At 41.6% G+C, this 23,161-nt stretch overlaps 1 protein-coding gene across 8 annotated transcripts in view; it reads right to left on the bottom strand.

The window, feature by feature from the left end:
• Positions 1–22,456, bottom strand: part of LOC137326337 (SH3 domain and tetratricopeptide repeat-containing protein 1) — a 61,760-nt gene extending 39,304 nt beyond the window's left edge. For 3 of the 8 annotated variants that reach the window (XM_067991372.1, XM_067991378.1, XM_067991363.1), the window contains exons 1-5: positions 21,978–22,456; positions 15,237–15,326; positions 9,914–10,041; positions 6,583–6,688; positions 868–1,011 (exon numbers count right to left, since the gene is read on the bottom strand). In XM_067991372.1, coding sequence (XP_067847473.1) covers positions 868–1,011; positions 6,583–6,688; positions 9,914–10,041; positions 15,237–15,326; positions 21,978–22,236 — 727 coding nt within the window. In that variant the 5' untranslated portion in view covers positions 22,237–22,456. Of the gene's footprint in view, positions 1–867; positions 1,012–6,582; positions 6,689–9,913; positions 10,042–11,511; positions 11,578–15,236; positions 15,327–21,970 lie in introns of those variants that run through there. The other 5 variants (XR_010964175.1, XM_067991327.1, XM_067991335.1 and 2 more) reach the window with 5 other exon arrangements.
• Between the last annotated feature and the right edge of the window lie 705 nt (positions 22,457–23,161).

Raw genomic sequence — 23,161 nt, 5'->3', positions numbered from 1 at the left:
GGTTTGCCAGAAGGGTCATGGTGTTTATGTCCCTTGGTTTGCAACAAGGGAATCTTAACTGATATTTGGATAGTTTTGAAAGTATGAACTTTTAGGAACAGAAACAAGCCATTTGGTCCACATCCCTATTTTTGTTTAATAAGAAGTTTTGTGCTCATGTCAGCAAGAGAGATTGAAACACTTTCTACTTCAGGCGTCCAATATCATTATCAAACACTCCAGATATAGCATGATTAGATGCAGGGCAAAGCTGCCTCTACTCTGTTCCAACAAGTTGTCTCAGCTCCAACCTCTGAACAGTATCACTTATTGTGCCAGTGTTACATTCATAATTTCAAGCTATAAGTTTTTAATCTAAATAAATACATGAAATTACAAAAACTAGCAAAAGGAAGCAAGTTTGTGTCAGGTTTCTACAGGAAGATTGCTTTTATTGAAAATCTATCATTCTATTTAATTCGTGCCGCTTTAGCAGGAATATTTCAAAAATTTAATATATAAAAATGTAAAAAATATTCATCATCCTAATTCCCCCATTATTTCCCAAAACAAGTTCTTATATTACACGTTCTATTTCAGCCAGGAGAGCGATCTAGGTCACAGAGTTCACCGCAATCATGGTCAATTGCCAGTCCATGGTCAGCAAACAGACAATGTACTTGTAACAGCACAAAATGGACAATGTCAGTGCTTCTCCTTCTTGGCCACCCTTGTTGGTTTCTGGGAAGTGCTACACCTAGTGAACAGGCCAAGAAGTGCTAAAATTCAACAAGACTGTAACAGCAGAATTGCAATGCATGATTTCTTTATGGAGTTATTGGGTTTTGTTTCCAAGTGAACACACAGTTCAGAATAACAGATCCTCACCTTCTTGTAAAAGAAGGCCTCTGGACATTATTTTTAGAGAGTCTTCACTTATTTGGACCTCAATTCTGACATCCTCTTCATCAAGGCAATTCAGCCAAAAGCCTTGATCTAACAGTAGGTTCTCCATGCAGTGACCAACAAAGCCTATCCAGCAACAGAAATTGAAATTGCAGGTTACAGTACATTGAATATCATTGATCATCTAGCTATCAATTACCATTTTCTATTTAATGATACCAAAAGATCTCCACAACAGAGATAAAAAGTACAATTTGCAATGTCAGCATGTACATAAAGCATATCTCTTATCATAGTAGGTACAGCACAGGAGGCGGCCATTCGGCCCATTGTGCCTATGCTAGCTCTTTGAAAGAGCTATCCAATTAGTCCCAATTCTCTGCTCTTTCCCCAGAGCCCTGTAAATTTTTTCCCTTCAAGTATTTATCTAATTCCGTTTTGAAAGTTACGATTGAATCTGCTTCCATCACACTTTCAGGCAGTGCATTCCAGATCATCACAACTCACTGCATAAAAAAAAGTGTCACCACTGGCTCTTTTGCCAATCTCCTTAAATATGTGTCCTCTGGTTACTGACCCTCTGCCACGGGAAACAGTTTCTCCTTATTTACTCTGTCAAAACCATTCATGATTTTGAACACCTCTATTAAATCTCCCCATAACCTTCTCTGCTCTGAGAACAATCCCAGCTTCTCCAGTCTCTCCACATAATTGAAGTCCCTCATCCCTGGTACCATTCTAATAAATCTCTTTTGCACCCTCTCTAATGCCTTGACATCCTTCTGGGGATGCCCAGAATTGAACACAATACTCCAGCTGAGGCCTATACAGTGTATTATAAAAGGTTTAGCATATCTTCCTTGCTTTTGTACTCTATGCCTCTATTAATAAAGCCCAGCATCCCTTACACTTTAAAAAAAAAACAGCCTCCTCAACTTGTCCTGCCATTTTCAAAGATTTGTGTATGTGCACCCCCAGGTCTCTGTTCCTGCAGTCCCTTTAAAATTGTACCATTTAGTTTATATTGGCTCTCTTCATTCTTCCGACCAAAATGTATCACTTCATAGTTCTGTGTTAAATTTAATCTGCCAAGTGTCTGCCCATTTCATCAGTCTATGTCCTCCTGAAGTCTTTTACTATCTTCCACATTGTTTACTACATTTCCAAGTTTTGTGTCATCTGCAAAGTTTGAAATTATATCCTCTATACCCTAGTCCAGGTCATCAATATATATTAAAAAGAGCAGTGGTCCTAATACTAACCCCTGGGGAACAGCCCTCCAGTCTGAAAAACAACCGTTCAGCACTACTCTCTGCTTTCTGTCCCGTAGCCAATTTTATATCCACACTATCACTGTCCCTTTAATCCATGGGCTTTAATTTTGCTAACAAGTCTATTATGTGGCACTTTATCAAATGCCTTTTGAAAGTCCATATACACATCAACCACACTACCCTCATCAACCCTCTCCTCTAACTTGATTGAGTTCTTTGATAAAGAAAAATCGTGTTTGATTTACTTCAACAAATCCGCGCTCACTTTCATTTATTAGTCGATACTTTTCCAAGTGCTAATTAATTTTGTCCCGGGTTATTGTCTCTCAAAGTTACCCCACCACCGACGTTAGGCTGACTGGCCTGTAATTGCCAGGTTTATCCCTCTCCCCTTTTTTGAACAGGGGTGTAACATTTGCAAACCTCCAGTTCTCTGGCACCGTCCCCATATCTATAGAGGGTTGGATGATTGTGGCCAGAGCCTCCGTAATTTCCACCTGTACTTCCCTCAGTAACCTAGGATGCATCCCATCTGGACTGGGTGACTTTCCTACTTGAGCGCTGACAACCTTTTAAGTACCTCTATCTATTTTTGTCCTATCCAATATCGCTACTACCTCCTCCTTTACTGCTACAATGGCAGCATCTTCTTCTCTAGTGAAGACGGATGCGAAGTATTCATTTAGTACCTCAGCCATGCCCACTGACTCTGCAAGAAGATCTCCTTTCTTGTCCCTAAATCAGTCTCACCCTTCCATTTTACTATTTATGTTTATAAGAGACTTTTGGGCTCCCTTTTATGTTAGCCACTAATCTAGTCTCTTTACCCCTCCTTTTCCCTTTTTTAGATCTCCTCTGTACTTTCTGTATTCAGTCTGGTTCTCTACTGTATTATGAACCTTACATTCAACATAAGCCTCCATTATCTGTTCCATTTTAATCTCTATATCTTTAGTCATCCAGGGAGCCAGTCCTTTCCTCCTTGTAGGAATGTGACTACTCTGTAGGAACAGGAGTAGGCCATTCAGCCCCTCATGCCTGCTCCGCCATTTGATAAGATCATGGCTGATCTGTGATCTAACTCCATATACCTGCCTTTGGCCCATATCCCTTAATACCTTTGGTTGCCAAAAAGCTATCTATCTCACATTTAATTTAGCAATTGAGCTAGTATCAATTGCCGTTTGCAGAAGAGAGTTCCAAACTTCTACCACCCTTTGTGTGTAGAAATGTTTTATAATCTCACTCCTGAAAGGTCTGGCTCTAATTTTTAGACTGTGCCCCCTACTCCTAGAATCCCCAACCAGCAGAAATAGTTTCTCTCTATCCACCCTATCTGTTCCCCTTAATATCTTATAAACTTCGGTCAGATCACCCCTTAACCTTCAAAACTCTAGAGAATACAACCCCAATTTGTGTAATCTCTCCCCTTGAAGTCCGGGTATCATTCTAGTAAACCTACGCTGCTCTCCCTCCAAGGCCAATATGTCCTTCCAAAGGTGCGGTGCCCAGAACTGCTCACAGTACTCCAGGTGCGGTCTATCCAGGGTTTTGTACAGCTGCAGCATGACTTCTGCCCCCTTGTACCCAGTCCTCTAGATATAAAGGCCAGCATTTCATTAGCCTTCTTGATTATTTTCTGCACCTATTCATGACACTTCAATGATCTATGTACCTGAACCCCTTAGTCCCTTTGGACATCCACAGTTTTTAAACTTTTTACCATTTAGAAAGTACCCTGTTCTATCCTTTTTTGATCCAAAGTGGATGACCTCACATTTGTCTGCCACAGTTTTGCCCATTCACCTAATCTATCAATATCCCTTTGTAATTTTATGTTTTCATCTGCACTGCTTACAATGACACAAAGATTGGTGGCATCGGCAAACTTAGATGAGACTTTCTATCCCTTCATCTAAGTCATTAATAAATATCGTGAATAATTGAGGCCCCAAGACAGATCCCTGCAGGACTCCACTAGTCACATCCTGCCAATGTGAATACTTACCCATTATCCCTACTCTCTGTCGCCTTTCGCTCAGCCAATTTCCTAACCAAGTCCGTACTTTTCCCTCAATTCCATGGGCTTCTAACCTAGCTAACAGTCTCTTATGTGGGACCTTATCAAATGCCTTCTGGAAGTCCATATAAATAACATCCATTGACATTCCCCTGTCCACTACGTTAGTCACCTCTTCAAAAAATTCAATCAGGTTTGTCAGGCACGACCTACCTTTCACAAATCCATGCTGGCTCTCCCTACTTAACTGAAAATTCTCGAGGTGATCAGTCACCCTATCCTTAATTTATAGACTCCAGCAATTTCCTCACAACAGATGGTAGGCTAACTGGTCTATAATTCCCCGGTTTCCCTCTCTCTCCTTTCTTAAAAAGCGGAGTGACATGTGCAATTTTCCAATCTAGAGGGACAGTTCCTGAATCTAGAGAACTTTGAAAGATTATAGTTAGGGCATCCGCAATGTGCTCACCTACTTCCTTTAAAACCCTGGGATGGAAACCATCTGGTCCTGGGGATTTGTCACTCTTTAGTGCTATTATTTTCTTCATTACTGTTGCTTTACTTATGTTAATTTTATCGAGTCCCTGATTCAATATTAGTTTTCTTGGGATTTCCGGCATGCTATCCTCTTTTTCTACTGTAAATACTGACGCAAAGTAATTGTTCAACATGTCCGCCATTTCCCCACTTTCAGTTTTTAAGGGGCCAACACTGCTCCTGACCACCCTCTTTTTCCTAATATAACTATAAAAGTTCTTCGTATTGGTTTTGATATCCCTTGCAAGTTTCTTTTCATACCTCTTACTATCTGTTTTGTGACCCTTTATTGATCTTTGTATCTTTCCCATTCGCCAGGATCTGTGCCATTTTTTGCCTTTTTGTATGCCCTTTCCTTACGTCTTATACTGTCCCTTACCTCTTTAGTTGTCCATGGCTGTTTTTTTTGGCAAGTAGAGTTCTTGCCCCTCAGGGGTATAAACCAGTTCTGTATTTAGTTAAATGTTTCTTTAAACATTTCCCACTGATCATCAGTCGTTTTACCCATTAACAGATTTACCCAGTTTACTGTGGACAGTCTCTGTCTCATCCCATTGAAGTCGGCCTTACCCAAGTCTAGAATCTTAGCAGCTGACTCACTTTTTTCCCTTACAAACACTACATTGAACTCGATCATGTTATGATCGCTATTGGATGGATGTTCACGCACAGTTAAGCCGTTAACTAAATCTGGTTCATTACTCATTATTAAATCTAGTATGGCTTGCCCCCTTGTTGCCTCTAGGACATACTGCTGTAGAAAACTATCCCGGACACACTCAAGAAATTCACTACCTTTCTGACAGTTGCTAGTCTGCTTTTCCCAATCTATGTGAAGGTTAAAGTCCCCCATTAAGACCACTATGCCTTTGTTACACGCTTGTCTAATCTCTGCATTTATACAATCTAGCACTTGAGTATCTGAACCAATTCCTCCTTGAAGGCCTCCCATTGTTCAATTACTGTTTTGCCTGCCAATTTTTGACTTCAATCCAACTGAACAAGATCCCTTTCTCAGGAATTCCTCCCCCTCTTTGCCCGTCACAATGTTACGGTCCCAGTCTATATTGGGATAATTGAAGTCCCCCATTATCATTATTCTATCATTCTTGCATCTTTGTAATTTGCTTGCAAATTTGCTCCTCTCTCCTTCCCACTATTTGGTGACCTATAATATACACCCAGTAGCATAATAGCTCCTCTATTGTTCCTTAATTCTAACCAAATAGATTCTGTCTTTGATCCCTAAACTATATCATCCCTTTCCAATGCTATTATAGTTTCTTTGATCAATACTGCCACCCCCCTCCTCTTTCTTTCCTTCCCTATCTTTCCTGATTACCTTGAAGCCAGGAATATTAAGTACCCAATCCTCCCCTTCTTTGAGCCAGGTCTCTGTTATTGCCACAATATCATAGTCCCATTTGGCAACTTCAGCCTGCAACGCACCAAACTTATTTACCATGTTACATGCATTTATGCACATGCACTCCTTTCTCATCTTAGACTGCCTCGCACTTGCCCCCTGTCTGATCCCTCCTATTTCTGAAGTATTCTTGACTCTAGTGTTACTTGCCCTTCCCAGTCCTCTGTACACCTGGTTTCACCTCTCTGATGTTTCATCCTGGTGCCCACCCCCTGCCAAATTAATTAGTTTAAACCCTCCCCCATGGCATTAGTTAACCGCCCCACGAGGACAGTGGTCCCAGCTCTGTTGAGGTGCAACCCGTCCATCTAGAAGATCCCTCCTACCCCATAAGTCAGTGCTTTACGAAGAATGTGAGAAGTTTTAATTAAAGGCAAACTACAAAGAAATCACATACATCTGTGATATTCAAATTACATTGAAAGAACAAATGTTTCTACCTAGTGAGTAATATGTTGAAAATTTCCAAATTTCTTCAAATGTTTTAAAAGTGATCACAATCAAGTCCTGGTCACTATGTATAGACAGCAGCCTGGCTGAAAGCTCCTGAAATAATGGAAAAAACATTGAATGAAGTGGCTACAAAGGAACAGATATATTGCAGAATGATAACAGAGTGTAATATTCTTAGACCAATCCATATTTGCTTCAGAAAGGTAAGTTGCAGAGGAAACAGAATCAGCAATGAAATTACACTTTAAAAAAAAATTAACATTAAGTGTAGAGAGGAGGCTATAAGAGGAAAAAAAAGAGAAATCATATCAATCAAGAGTTGCCTTGTGGCTGGATTTTGCCAGCAATGATGTTTCTTTTTCATTGTCCGATATAGGATTTCAAATTGACACGGTTCCAGGGGTCTGTAAAGTCATGACATTGCTATCCATCTATCATCAGATTTCTATATTTTACAGTATTTGACTTACAAGCACATTACTTCTGCCGCTGTATACTAATAAAATGTTTTATATGATAGCACTGTTTTCCTTTGGATAGCAAACACTCTCATTGAGAACTTAGGACAAGGGGTCCCCAGGGGTTTGACATTATTTGTAGGGAGTCCTGAGCAACAGGTCAACATTTGTAACGAGTCTCCCACGTAGAAAAGTTTGAAAACTACGGATGTAAGGGACCTTTCTAGAAAAATTAGCCATAAAAAGTTATTTTTGATGTTCAACTAGCACAAAATTCATCCAGTCTCGTTTCTCGTGTCTTCCTGAGCTCTTAAGTCTGGAAAGAGCTGGAGGAAGGTGCACTGTGGACATTTCTCTTGAAACAAACGTTTTGATTGGCAATCCCGTTAACTTTTCAAGCTCTGGCATGCTCTGCATTGCCGGCTGTTCAAATTGTGTTTGAAGAAACAAATGCGCAGTATGCATATACTAATACCAATAGCCTGCGGGTTAAATGGACACAAACCCTCGCTCCCTCCTGGCTGCAAGTAACACCGTTGTGAGGCATTTAAAAAGGATCCATGTTGAATAAATGTTAAATTATCAGCAATTTTTCGTGAGTTGATGATACTAACAAAAAAAAAGGAAAACTAAACAATTATTGCTGGACCATATTTAAATAATCAATAGCCTTTATGAAATTGAAAAAGCAACAATCTTTGCAATATTCCATACTTATTACTTACTTCCTTGTATTGCCAGGGGTCACTCAATTGTAAATATTAATATGTTGTGACAGTCATCTCAATTCTTTATTGCAATAATTCTCTAAAATCTGGCTCAAAATTTTATATATGCTTTATTAACTATTCAAAAACTTGTAACAATGTAATGCTTCCCTACATTGCAACAGTAACTACACTTCAAAAATACTTCAATGGCTGTGAAGCACTTTGGGACATCCTGAGGACATGAAAGGCACTATATAAATTCAAGTTCTTTCTTCCATTTTAAATGTGATGTTGGAATTCTCACTGAAAATTAAATTAGTCTCAGTTATTCATCACTGTGTAGTCATGTATTTACCCCCACCATTGATAAAGTTCCCTATTGGCTCACTTCACTGTCCAGTGTGAAACTGAACCATATAGGTAAATATTCTACTGTGCTAAATTGGGGTGGTGGTAGCAATGCTACAGTTTGACCTCAGTGCTCCTGGGTTATGCAGTGATGTCACTTATTCTGATAAAACTGACTTTTTGAAAAGCAAGAAATGTAGGCCAGCATTAGAGCTCTGTGTCCAAGTGTATAACGATGGTTGGCATTTTCATTGAACATTGTTCAAAAAAGTGTCCAAATTGGATAGCCTGCCAATATATAGTCTTAGACACTCAAATGGATGCGATGTGGCTATGCCCACGGCAAGTTGGATATTTTAGAAGTATAGTAGTGTTATACAATGTTATCAGGAGCGTGAGAACAGATATGAGGTGAGAGCAATGTCTGGAGAAATAGTATAAAGTACATGAAAGTATGTGTGATATAGAGTCAGATTTAGTGTGTGAATTGGTGATAACTGTCGATTATGTTGGTTGATTGTTGGGCAAGGAATGAAGAGGAATTTAATGTTGAAATGGATGTTGGTGAATTAGTGTGGAATGGAATACTACATACTTTGTATGTAACATAAATATGGGAGAAATTGTCAAAAGAATGGGTTATGGGATTGTTTAAGTACAGGTTCTGAATGATTGATATTTTTAAATTTAAATGGCATCAGAAGAACTTAGTTAGTAGGGCTGTTATGTGTGTATTTGTGTTCTTACATTTGGTAATGTGCAAGTTTTACGAGGTTGTGCCTGTGTGTGGTGTGTTAGCAGTTGCATTTGTTGTTTCATGTTGGTGAATACATTCATAGGTAATAAATTGTATTTGTATGGATGAAATAGAACTGTAATTTTGTTCATTTTATGGTGCATGGCCTGGGATTAGGAGTAGAGTTCCGGTGTGGTAGTGGGAGAACATTGGCGGTTTTGTACTGTGATGTTTGGGATTGGGTGTAATGTAAGGAAACTTGGAAGATGATGATGTGCGAGGTAAGTACGAAGGACTGTTTGGAAGAGTTAATTTATTTAATATGAATATATATTGGAAACCCAAATAGTTTATTGAAAGACATTTGTGGGTGGAGGTGGAGAGGGAAGAGGCGAGGTAGAAAATGAGTGGAAATAACAGGTGACCGAGTTAGGTTGAACGAAGTAAGAAAAATAAGTGATTTTGACAAAGTTTTATATAGTTTGAGTAATTAATAATTTGAAGACTGTAGTGAGTGCACGAGCAGAAAGGTATATTGGCTCTGCTGCTTAGCTTAAAAAAAACTGGGTGTGGGGGGGGGGGGGGGAAGGAAGCAAGGCAGCATAGGGGCAGTGGTCAGTTAATTAGAAAAAAAGAGCAGCAGCTGGAAGGCCCCCAAGGCCTAAAAAGGTCTTCCTGGAAACACAAGTAACAAAATAATCTTACCTGCAACCTCCTTCCATTCTTCAGTTGCTCCTGGGCCCCCATCAGGCATTCCAGTCCTCAGGGGGTCTCAGTGAGAGTTCCACTGCCAGCATTTTGGGGGACCTGAGTTTGGGCACCCCAGGGGAGGACACGTTGGGAGGTGAAGCAAGAGAACCAGGAACACCCGTCTCATTTCAATACTAATGCTGGGCCTGTGCCTACTGCAGGTGCAGGCCCAATTACACTCAATTGGGGTTCCCCAGGAAATTCTGGGGCTGCGTAGTGGGGACGGAGACCTAACAGAACAGGTCTCCCATTCCCTATTCTTCTTTGCTACAGCTGGTGTGCAGCGAAGAGGAAAATCTTCTATACTGTGACTTACTTTAAGGAGGGCTATAACCTCTCCACAGTCATTCTCTAGAATGCGCAGTTTTCCTCTCAGCACGTCCTGTAGCTGAATATCAGGAAGTCCTGTTGTTTGTCTCTTCATTATCAGTTTCAGTAAAATATCTATCAAACAAACACACACAAAGAATTTACTCCCACAAAGTTATTGCGTTGCACCTTTATGTGTTACTGAATATATACAAATAGTTTGTATTTACATTGCTAATCACTCACGTTTTACACTGGGAATTGTTGTATGCACAGCCAATTTCTACTAATTGTTTCCTGCGAGACCTAACATATGTTATTACGTATCCTTGTCCTGACCCCAAATTCTCCAGTGGGGTCAGTGCAGGAGTCACTGGCGCCCACACCGCTGCACTTATGCTAGCAGACCAGTGCCAAGAATTTTTGCCCCTTATATTTTTTAACCCACTTTTTAATTTCCTTGATATCCTTTCTGCACTTTACATTCACCTTGAAAAAAATGGTTGCCTGGAAAAATGACCTCTACAGTCTTCCTCAATGCTATTCCATGATCCATCAACCGGAGCTACATTTCTGTGGAGCTGAGTGGTTATGGAGGGGTTTTTTTTGCCTTCCTTCTTCCTTTGCCCCCTCCCCCCCCACTCCCCCACTCCCAGAGTGTTCTGCTGCTGCACATTGATCTGTGAAAATAAGTGACCAAGCCAAGAACAAGCAAAATGTGAGTCCAAATGTTATTTGAAGCTCAGGCTGGGGCTGAAAAGAATATTTTCAGAAGACTTGCACTGTCACAAGGCTATGCGTTCCTCATTAGTAATGTGTCAGAAATCAACCCTGCAACATTGTTAAATCTGTATGCTATTTTGAAAAGGAAAAAATGGATCCTCCAACCTTCCAAGGTTGGGGGAAAAATCATCCTATTTCCAAACACCTGCAGGCAAATCTTACCACTTACATTGACCCTCATTAGGAATTCTTGTATGATTATGGCAATCTACTTCATACTACCCCAGCTCCAGCCACGGAATCCTGAGTGATATTGTGGCATATCCAGATGGTCCAGGGGATGTTCTTCAAATTACAAACTGCCATGGTTAATAAGGTGCCATTTCTGTGCATTGCCGCTCTCACATATGATGTGAATGTTGCGTATCTTTTGGTATTCACAGCAATTTTAATACCATCTCAATATTAATTAGTTGCTGCAGCAAAGGTTCCCAAATTTTGGGGGAGTGGGCGGCGTGACGAGGTTATGGGGGGGGTGGGGGGCGCGAGCTGTAACTCTCAGACAGGCAATGCCTGCAATGCGTACTTTCTCCATTGGTGGCGCTGTAGTCGTCCCTCAACCGATTCCCGACTCTGCTTTCTCCAAAACTCAGACATCCCCTGCAAACAGTCTCAGCTTTAAGGTATTTTCAATATTCCTCAATTTAAATGTGTTTCTTTCAGTTTGCCTTCTGGCCTGTACCTCTGTGCAGCATAAATTTCATTTTGGAAGTGCTCATGAGCCCTAGGGTCCCCATTGCCATAGAGAAATAAATAGCAGTATCAGTACCCCCCCACCCCCACCCCGACGCAGCTTCAAAAATCTGTTAAATGGTTCTTTACCTCGAGTTCTGCAGCTCTGTGGAGTATTTGTTTTTTTTGTTCCTGCATTAAAGTCCTCATGAGTCTTTGGGTCCCTATGATGTTTAGAGTAAATAGATAATTGGCCCTCTTTTAAAACCTTGTTTCAGCCTCAAAAGTTAGTTTAATGCCCAGAGGTCTGCACTTTTCTGGAAAGTATATTTTGCCCAGCTTGGATTTGGTCCTGTTGCTTGCTTGGCATCATCTTAAATTGAGAAATAAATTAAAAATGGCATCCGCACTCATGGGTCCTTCATGTTGGCACCAAAAAAATTAAACTTATATTTTACCTCCTCCAAAGCAACCCAACGATTCATTACTCCCTGTTCCACCCCCAAATAACCAGACGACAAACCCATTCTAGTTCCATCTGCAGAGGATTGTTCATGCTGCATCTGGCTCTCATCCCCAACCCGAAGGGAGGAGAGGCCCACAGTTTTCCTTTCAGGGAAGTTGCTTACACTATCATAGTGGCTGTCAAATTCCTAGATCTGCTCACTCTTCCCTGGTGTTCCTTTGTTAGAAGTGCAGTGAAAACTTAAAGATTGATGCTTTGAACAGAATATTTTTACCGTGCTTCCAAGAGCTCATTGGGACCATTAGGTCTGTGATGACACCAACCAGTAGCACTGCCAAGCCTGTGCCCAGCGCCAGTGGGCTGCAAGGATTAGCGTAGAGGTCACCCTTTCAGAAAGTGGCAAATGAACCCACTTCCTTAAGGTCCCCTCCAATGCCTTCACATGAGGGAGCTTCAGACATGGGCCCTGCATCCTTCTGGGACAGCAGCTACCCTGAGATGAGAGTCACCTCAGGCATCTGAGGCTCCAGAGGAACTATCTCAGCCACCCATTACCCAAACTCATGCCATTCAGGGAGAACTTTGTGGTAGTAAATTAGGAGGTAAAGTACGTTAAATGGCACAAAGGGTGGTCACTGTGTAAGAAGTAGTCGTAGAAAGGGAGATGTTTTGTCAAGTAAACATATTTTGATAACATAGAATTGAGTTCATTTCTGTGTCTGCTTTCAACTTTCAACTATAACTTGGTGTTGTAAAATTGTTTACAATTGTCAACCCCAGTCCATCACCGGCATCTCCACATCTTCAACTTTTAGGAGTTGGGTTATGGCAGGGGAATTGTAGACAAGTGTCTTATGAAGGACTTGGCAGAAGTCTTAGAAAGTGAGATACTTTCTAAAGAGTGTGGGAAGAACAGGCAGATGTTAAGTGACTTCATTTGGTAACTCAACCTTTATTGAAAGTTTACCAGTTGTGCTGTGCTTATTCCAGCAGCAGGCTGCTGGATCTCCTGTTCCACTTCCTCCCCTTCTTTTGCAATCTCCTCATGCCGTAGGGATGCCTAAATAAGACCTTATTGGTCTGTGGACCCTCATGAGTATCTACGAGTAGGGAAGAATGCCGGACTCTAACAGCCTCCAACCTAGCCTATTCTATGTCTTCATCTTCCTCCTCTTCATAACATCAGAATAAAGATACTCCCATAGAAAAATCCCTGTTTTAGCGTGCTAAGCAGTGCTTTGAGCAGAGCTGAGTAAAACCAGTTGCAGAAGTCCTGGATCAATCCCCAAAACACTAAAAAAGATTGCTATGCAGGCAAAGACACACTGACCTTCAATCACAGCACAGAAGGGCAGTGACTGCCAATGACAACAGGGCAGCATTTGACCGAGTGTGGCACCAAGGAACCTTAGTAAAACTGAAGTCAATGGGGATCAGGGGGAAAACTCTCCAGTGGCTGCAGTTATACCTGGCACAAAGGAAGATGGTTGTGTTTGTTGGAGGCCAATCATCTCAGCCCCAGGACATTACAGGAGTTTCTCAAGGCCAGGCCCAATTATCTTCAGCTGCTTTATTAATGACCTTCCCTCCATCATAAGGTCAAAGGTGGGGCTGGTCAATGATGATTGGATAGTGTTCAGCTCCATCTGCAATTCCTCAGATAATGAAACAGTCCGTGCCAGCATGCAGGAAGACCTGGACAACATCCAGGCTTGGGCTGATAAGTGGCAAGTAACATTCTCGCTACCGAGTGCAAGGCAATGATCATCTCAAAAAGAGTCTAACCACCTCCTCTTGACATTACCATTGCTGAGTCCCCTACCATCAACATTCTGGGGATAACAATTGACCAGAAACTCAACTGGAACAGCCACATAAATGCTGTGGCTACTACAGCAGGTCAGAGGCTGGGTATTATGTGGCAAGTGGCTCATCTTCAGACCCCCCCCCAAAGCCTCTCCACAAGCTACAAGTCATGAGTGAGATGGAATACTCTCCACTTGCTTGACTGGGTGCAGCTACAGCAGCAGCACTCAAGGAGCTTGACACCTTCCAGGGACAAAGCAGTCAGCTTGATTGGCATGCCATCCACCAGCTTAAACATCTACTCCCTCAAACACTGGCATACCGTGGCTGCAGTGTGTACCATCCACAGGATGCACTGCTGCAAGTCACCAAGGCTTCTTCAGCAGGACCTCCAAAACCCGCGACCTCTACCACTTTGAAGGACAAGACAGCAGGAGCATGGGAACACCATCACCTCCACGTTCCCCTCCAAGGTCACAACATCCCGATGAACATAAATCATCGTTCCTTCATCATTGCTGGATCAAAATCCTAGAACTCCCTATCTAACAACATCGTGGGAGCACCTTCACCATATGGACTGTTGCGGTTCGAGAAGGTAATGGTGGGCCACCTTCTTAAGGGCAACTAGGGATGGGCAATAAATATCGGCCCTGCCAGTGATGCCCATTTCTCATGAATTAATTTTTAAAATGGCCTCCTCAATGTGGTATCCACCTGAAGGATAGCTTGCAGCAGCTCTTACTGAAACTATTATAGTAGCAGTAATTATTTGGTGTGGGTTGAGGCAGAAAGAGAGATGAATGGGGATGAGAGATTAGCAACGACTGACTCAATTTAAAGTGGCAGAACTGGATTGTTGTGGGCCTTAAAAGGGAATGACGGTTATTTTGGGAGGAAAATTCAGGTGCTTTTTTTGTGATAGATTTGAGGCAGGAGCTTTTAAGTACACATTATCCTCTGTTTACCACCCAGTAATTCAGGGAAGAATCCAGGGCCATATCTACCTATATTGTGCACTGTACTTTGGACAAGAAGCCAGGCAGCCAAGCCACTTGGTCTCAAGCATCTGCCAATGCTGCTCTGTAACCAAATGCTACACTAGTACAGTCTGTAATAACTTACCATCTTACTATCCCACACTCCCTATGGAAAATGTCTGGCTTGCATTCTATATGGGAGATTTTCCTGTATCTGCACCCAGGCACACTGACTGGATTTCCTGGCTGCAATGAATATTGGAAAACTGGGCAGGTCGGAGCACACTTGATTATCCCCCATTGTTTTAAATGGAGGAAAATCGGGTCGGTTCCTTTATAGGTATGCGTACTAACCGGCCCAATATTCACTGTGACGAGGAGATCTAGTGTGCCTGGGCACAGACACAGGAAAATCTCACCTCATGTCTCTTCACAACAGCACAACTGAGATTGGAAAATCACCAGGTGATGAAACACAGACACAAACCCACATTCTACTCCATGGCACATTGTAGTGGAACTCCAGTGTACAGTAACATGCTGATTTGCACTCCTTTCAATGATGTTTCACTGAAAGTACACACAATGTAACTGCTACTTTATACATTGTGGGTCATTCTTACCTGTTTCCCAATTTCCCATGCCTGTTGAATCATGTGATGGTTCTTCAGGAAGCGACAAAGATGCTTCATTTTCTTCTAACGGACCCTGTACTAGAATGCATCGAATTAGAGAGCATGTCAGACATCTGCACTATCCTTCAAAACACGTTTAACACCTCATAAATGCAGCAACAGTGCACCGTAAATGGTACAATTTTTCACAATTCAACAAAAGGATCTACACCTGAAATACCAGCCTAGAGAGCCAATTTTACAACATCAGATCCCAGCAGAAAGCATCGCCCACCAGCAGCTTATAGCAGGAAATCGGCCAAATGCTCCCACAATTTGGATTGAAAACTGTGGTTATCATATGTCCAAATTCCTGATTTGTGCTCCGGAGGGCAAGGCTCCCTTTTAGGAGTGTAATTTCATGAAATTGGCCTTTATCTTTTCTCTTTATAGGGCACTGATGGATGTACTATATTCTGAATTTTGCACTTTTAATTTCAAATTTCTACCATTTGCTTTTTTTTTCTTTTCATCTCTAAAGCAACGATACTTGCAGTTTTCCCAGTCAGGCTGTATTATAAACCTGTTGCAGCCTAACCCAATCCAACCAGTCACTTTACAAAAAGGTCCAAATTTCAGCTTCCACACTCACTCCTGTCACTTAAAGAGATGGGGGCCAAAATGTCTCGATCCTGCTCCACTGCCATAGCTATGGCAGGCCTGGAACACCACTGAGGATCCCACTTCCACGAGTCCATTGACCTGGACACCAGTATCTTGCCAGTGTCTAGTAGTGATCAGTGCTCAGGAGACAAGGTGTGGGAAATCCAATGGGTGACACCAACCTCACCTTCTTACACATCAAGCCTTTGTTGTATCATCCGCCTGCTCCCGCCCCCCAGCAGGAATTCCCAGCCTTCAGGGCAGAGAGCCAGCATTTCCAGGTCCCACTCGATTTCTTGCCTCCAATCAGCCTTCCCCCTCTTTACTTCAGTACTCCACCCTAGGCTCCAAGGAAATATGGGGCTATACTTCATATTTAGTGTTCACCTGGGCCTGCTTGCTTTCCAGTTGCTGAGCCTGTATCAGATTCCACTAAGTTGCGTGACAGATCAGACCAGCAGCCTGAGGATTTTATAGATGAATGGAAGGATGCTTTTCCGGGAACAAATAATGTGGAGTCTGCAATTTTTTGATATTTCACAAATACAGAAAGGCATGCTGATTTGAAAAGTTTGCAATTTATAATTATTTAGTGGTTTCTGATCAGAAGCAGTGGTATGTACAGTTTTAAAATGTGGCTATTAAATTAATTTTAAACCACAGGAAGCCTTTTGAGTAATAAAGCAGTAGGTTGTCAAAAAAAAAGCTCCTGGTCTGAGATTGTGTCTTGGTGCATTTTAAAGGACCGATTCCGGACGAGTGCTCCCCTCAGGAGCACCTGATTGCGGAATCAGCCAACAACTCCTGCAGCGTAGAATGGGTTGTGGCTAAGGAATGGTGACTTCCAGGTCATGAATTCCCATGGCCCCAGCCTGGGATATGCCAGGGAGAGCATTGGTTGCTGGTACGCCAAGTGAGACAAAACATCTTGGTCCGATCATGTCCCGACACCCTCCTGCAGACCTGGCTCACTCTGGCCAGGTTCCTAGCCGCCTTCAGCAGGTGGGCATCGGAGATGTGCCTCTGGTGACAAGACCTCCCAATGACTCCAAAGAACTTTGGCAGGGCCTCTTGGAGGCCCTGGACAGGCACATCCTGGCACTTACACCAGATTGTCAGCTCGGGATTTTCAGTTCCAATATGTACTTATGCACAACTTTACTTAATTCAGAACAATTATTGCAACTTTTTAAAAAATATAAACAGTAAAAGTATTAAAATATTTTCTTTTGATAATGCAAAATATTCCAATGAGGCCAAGCAGGTGCTTTCAAACATCATTAAGAGCAGTCAATCTAGACCATTTCCATGGATATTTCTTAGTGCAGTACAGGAAATCACAGGAATGACAACTTTTAGGTTTTTATTTTCAACCATATCCATTTACTACAATTACATGGAGGGAAAAGTTGTTATAGGGCATCAACTCAAATCACATGTAACTTGTGTTTCGGGGGGGGGGGGGGGGGGGGGAAGGGGAAGAGAAAGAGAGGAGGAGGAGGAGAAGACGGAAGGATATGTTCGTATTCCCTGGCAATCAAATTTCAAACTGTCCATTAATACTTCAGCCAAGTGTAGTACACAACAGACAATATAAATCTGGTAGCAATATTGTTTACATTTTAAGTCCTATATGTAAAACTATAGTCATAAGTGTCCAAGAGCTAGTGGTCTACTGTACATTTGATTCCAGAAAGTCTAGTGATCTTAAAGCCCTGGATTCAAGCTTCTCAAGTACCAAAATTCTGGGTCTTTCTGAACCATAATTGACCAAACCCAAATGTTTGCTGCTATTTCACTCTTATCTGCCATGTAACTCTGCTAAAAGGCAAAGTTCAAACCCAGTATTAATTCAGCCTCCAACAGTCTGAACAATGTTTTCAGATTTTGCTGACTATAGGGAGAGGATACACATCTATCCTGTGGACACTGAGTACTTCAGCTTCTTATCTTGCTCTTGACAGACATTGATGATTAACTTGAATTCTACTGAACAAAACCTTCGTGTTTATTAAACAAATCTAAACTTTCATCAACACTTACTTCACCCTTTTTACTTTAACCCTTTCACTCACTTCCAATATGCTGGAAGCTCATTGCTCAGCCGGTGAGGAGAAAAAGGGAACCAGAGAATGAGTGAGAGAAAATGACGGGGGTGGGGGGGGGGGTGAAGAATGACAAAGTGGAGGAAGGGAAGAGAGGGCAAGGGGGGAAAAAAAAGGAAAACATCAGAGGATTTCAGTACTATCTTCAAAAACCTGGGTTTAGGTCCAACCTAGCCCGAACAATTGCCAACAAAAAAACAGAATAAATTGGCATGAATTGGTTACAACCTACTCATAACATCCTTTTACTGTCACTGGAGTTTCTTTATCCAAGCAAGAAATTTCGAGATTTATAGAGGCTCTCCGTCAGGAGCACTGAATTAGAAATCTACCCCTATAGTGCACTCCTTGTAACAACAAGTTTGCTGTTGTGAAGTATTCCATATATTTATCAAATTGAATTCATTATTAGTCATTTTTCAAATTTCTAAATATTATCTCTGTCTCTTCTACTGCTCCTTAATTGGACAGTGTCCAGGCTCTGGCAGCAATCTGAATCTGAGCTGCATCCTTATCAGAGGCAAGACACATCCTGCCTAGAATGTCAACATTGCTAACATGGAAGATTCCTCCATCTGAACAGGAGTTCTCACACTAAGAGTCCTGCATACTTTTCCTTCATAATTGCGATGTGCCTTATAAGAAAACATGTCAGCATTGGACAAATCCCAAGGATGAGATTTTCATCTGTGGGTCAGCTATGTCTGAGCTATCTCCTTGCACCAAAAGTAAACATGTTAACTTGGAGCCCAGTCTGTGCTGGGTTAGCTAGTCTTCACTAGGGAGGCAACAGGGATGTTTGTATGGGCTTCAGTGCCCATGGGTGAGGGAGGAGAAATCAACCCAAGTTTCTGCTTCTGATCACCATCCTGTTACCCCTGCTGGTAATGCACATGTGGATGTCAGGCAAAAACATGACTGGACTTAGCTGTGGTGCCCCAACAGTTAAGTAGCCTGTCACCACAGTCTAGGATCACAAATGAAGAATGGCCACTTGGAGAAGGTATAAATAAAAAAAAACTGCAAATACTGGAAATCAGAAATAAAATCAAAGTGCTGGAAATAAACAGCAGGTCCATCAGCATCTGTAAAGAGACAAGACAGATTAATGTTTTGGGTGTAGCACTGTCAGTTCTGTTCTGACATGGTCTGATCCAAAACATTAAGCTGCCTTTTCTCTTCACAGATGCTGATGGACCTTGACAAGTTATTAGGGTGTGACTGTTATCTGGAATTTTATCCTAGAAGGAAGTCAACACCTTCAAAGAGAGAGGAGAAAAGAGTGTCAAACAAAAGAGCAAAAGAAAACATATGAAACAAACATGGTTAAAAACAGCAAGATGTATTCATTACATAGACCAGAGTGAACAGCCTCCCTGTATTTTAATCTATAATCCCTGACACAGCCAAACTGGGTCACTAATTTGTTTCAGCTATCGTTAGAGTGCCCGAGTGTGTCTTCTCGTAACTAGGGAACCCGGGTGTGTGTCTTAGTAACTAGGGGGACAAGCACCAGAAACATGGATCCCACTTGTATCATTATTAAAATAGAACAGATACGGTGCAATGTAAAAGTAGCTGTAACATATTCTTTTTCCTCTCATCTTTTTAAAACTCTATCTTCTTCTCTCCTGCCTAAACTTTTCTGCTCCGAATCTTCCTGTGCTTCTGACCACGTACCGTCATATTCCATCAATGTATTTTTGCACACTGCACCCTCCTCTAGCTCTTTCCTAAGAGATACTCCTTTCAAATATAGAACAGGGCTACCATGATGATAATAATCTTCCCTCTTGCCACTGGCTTCCCGAGTAAATACCATGATGCTTGTATGAGTCCACCTCCATTTAGAGGTTTTTTTTTGCACGTCCTCCTTGTGACTTGAGTATAAAGCATGCAACAAACAAAAACATTGATATAGTAATTGACATCCTATTAATGATAATTAAAGAGATGTGAGATGATCCAAAATCAAACCAGAAAATGTTGAAAATAGACAACATCATCTGAAAAAGCAAAAGTTGGGTTAATTTTTCCAAGTGTTGACACTTTAGGACAAATACAGGTCAATTGGCACCACAGTATTGCAGCTCCCTTTTAGCAAAGGAGCACTAAAGTTATCCTTTTGTCACCCAAAACGCTAACCCATCTTTTCTGTTTTCATTTGCCTACAGGCCTGCTAACGTATTTCCAGCATTTACTGTTTTAACTTCAGATTACCAGCACTTGCTGTTTTTCTTTCTATCTCTAATGTAGTTTAAAAATGACCCCATCTTAGTATGGGGCACGGTTGTGATGTTTAGCTACTATCTATGAGCAACAACACAGGAGATCAGCTAGTACCTTCATAATAATGGCCCTGAATTTCCGCAAGAGTTATCATGTTTTCAGGTGTTTATGCCATTTCTCCGAGGGACAAGCCGATCTCCTGCTGAAGTTACAGCGAGAGATCTGGAGAACACCTGCAGAAATTCAGAGCCAAGATATTTCTTTCAATTTGACAATCCATTCTCTAATCCTACTTGCTTCCACTTGAAATAACAGTATTGATAGAAACCCTAACATTTTAACAGGCATTAGCTTAGAAATTGGTTGTTTTTTGGACACTACTTGGACTACTAAGGCCCCGTTACGGTGGGCAGGAAGAGTGCACGCATTTCCAGCCAGAAGTGCATCGCCCGCCATATTTAAGGGCAAAAAAAATGCATCCTTTACCCACCCCTAAAACAAGCATTAGGCCCCTAGCATGCGCAAATAAGAGGACTAACATCTGTTTGAGGCCCCTCTCCAAGATTGGTTTGCCCTCCCGGCTTCAGTCTGCCTTGCCCCGTTACATGCAGACTGGCAGGCTCTGACAGGGCAGCAAGATTTTGATTTTACCAGTTGCTGGTGGCAGTGCCATGAATCAACAGTGTCAAATAAAGGCAAACAGCATATTTCACAAAGTACTGTAGGACTAGCAGGATACCACAATAACAAGGGGCTGTTACAGAGGAGGTCAGAATATTAAAAGATGCAAACTGGCTTTAATCTGAGGATCAGCATGAAATAGTAAAAATTCTGAATGATTACTTCCTCAAACTATTCACAAGGGAAGACACAAACAACACTCCCTCCTTCCAAAAATAACAGTACCGTGGAAAAATTCAGGACTTTGATATGAATGAGATGGAAGTCTTAAACAAGTACATTTCCAGGGTCAAATGGTATTTATTACACATTGCTGAAAGAGAGAAGGAAGCAGATTTGTGAGCCAATGATTATCATTATGAGGGAGTCAATGGACACTGGGTAGAGGTATCTGTAGATTGGAATTAGGCCAATGTGGTGCCCGTATTAAAAAAGTGTCAAAACAGACACACAAAACTACAAACCTAATGGTCTTACTTTAATTCCATACAAAATAATGGGATTGATTATAAAGGTTAACAGCAATCAGAAAGGAAAAAGGTCCTGCCTGACCAACCTCCTTGATTTTGAGAAAGGTGAGAACCCAAGTCAACTGTGGTAAACCCTACAAAATTATGCATTTAGATTTCCAAAAGGCATTTTATATAAAGTTCCAAATCAGAGGCGACTAGGTAAGTTCAAAAGGTGTAGGGATTCAGGGTAAAGTTTGAGAATGGATAAAAAAAATAGGCTGAAGGGTAGGGTAGTACTAAGTGGGGTGCGATAGGGCTCATTGTTGCTTGGTATTTACATTAAGGCTTTGATCAGAGTACACAGTATTGCAGCTATTCGTGGCCTGTGTCACACGCTGTATTCTTTAATACTTACCATGTTATTTTTGCACAATTAAGCAATTTTGAGAGTTTAAAAAATATGAAAAGGGTTGGATTCCACAGAGTTCCAACTTTAACAAATAATCAAGGTCGTCCTTAAGCGCTCTAATTCTATTATCATTTATTACATTTCCCAGTCAGTCACTGGGCAAAGCAATGAAAGGGTAGTGTTTAAAAGGAAATAAATTAAAACCTCCAACCGTTACCGTCCGAGTCCGGTACCATGTCTGTGCGGCTGACTCCTGTAGCCGGCTTGTCCAGGGACTTTATGTCCAAAGACTGTCTTTCAGCCGACTGGGCTGGCGGGGGATCGATTCCCGGTGCCCCCACCTCCAGGCCATTCTCCAAACAGGGATCCCGGGAACTACCTCCAGAAATCAAGCTCGACCTTTCCTCCTCGATAGTGTATAAGAGGAAATCTTCCCCAGTGGGAGCATCACGCCGCTCTGCACCCTCCATAACCACAAACCAGCTCAAAAGCCAAACTTCGCTCTAATAAGAAGTCTTGCCAGCGCTGTCACGGGATAGTCCTTCTTCCGAAAAGTTGTTCCGTCAGTTGCAACTTGTTTCATTGTTACTGTTCTTGGAAAATGTACCAAACGCTGCTGAACATCGCCGTAACTTTTCCAATTAGACTTTCAATCCTGCCAAGTACCGCAGTTCCGAGTATTGGTCACTCCACTCCCCTCCTCCACAACAAGCTGTTAATCATCAATAAAGATCCACATGAAAGTGGGGATATCAGACTAGAGCAAACATACACCTCCCTCCCCCTACAGATTAAGGGTCTGGGCATATTTTCCACATTTTTAAAAAATGTTCTTGAAATTCAGATAAACCTACTGATTTACATAAAATTCACTTTGAAAAAATTCTAAGGACTTTTATTTTGATCACTTTTACTGTTTTTGATTGTAACAAAAAGTTATTTTAGTTCAAAATTAAGCGACCATATTGAGAGAATCTCGATATTTATAATTTCTTCATCTTTTTATAGGCATGGAGGTTTTCGAATTCTAGTTTTCGAGAAACCCAATTAAATGGACTATTTTATGGGGGGGTACAGAACTTATTTTTGGCGAGGCCTGAAAGGATTTACTGCTAACTAGCCGTGCCAAATCTTACTCATTAGAAGTGACACTTGCTTATTGTGGCTTCAAAATGTGACCTAAGAAATAGGATAGTAGGTATTGAATCTGGGAATAAAATCTGGTACCAGTAAAAGTGACCACAAAGCTGTCGGATGGTGGTGAAAACCCAACTGGTTCACAAATGTCTTTTGGGGAAGGAAACCTGCTGTCCTTACCGGGTCTGGCCTATATATGACTCTATTCCCACACCAACTTGGTTGATTCTTAACTGTCCTCTGAAGCGGTCTAGCAAG

This window comes from Heptranchias perlo, chromosome 1 (genome assembly GCF_035084215.1).
Source record: "Heptranchias perlo isolate sHepPer1 chromosome 1, sHepPer1.hap1, whole genome shotgun sequence".
In the NCBI taxonomy this organism is placed as follows: domain Eukaryota; kingdom Metazoa; phylum Chordata; class Chondrichthyes; order Hexanchiformes; family Hexanchidae; genus Heptranchias; species Heptranchias perlo.
This window is presented reverse-complemented; position numbering and strand designations above follow the sequence as displayed.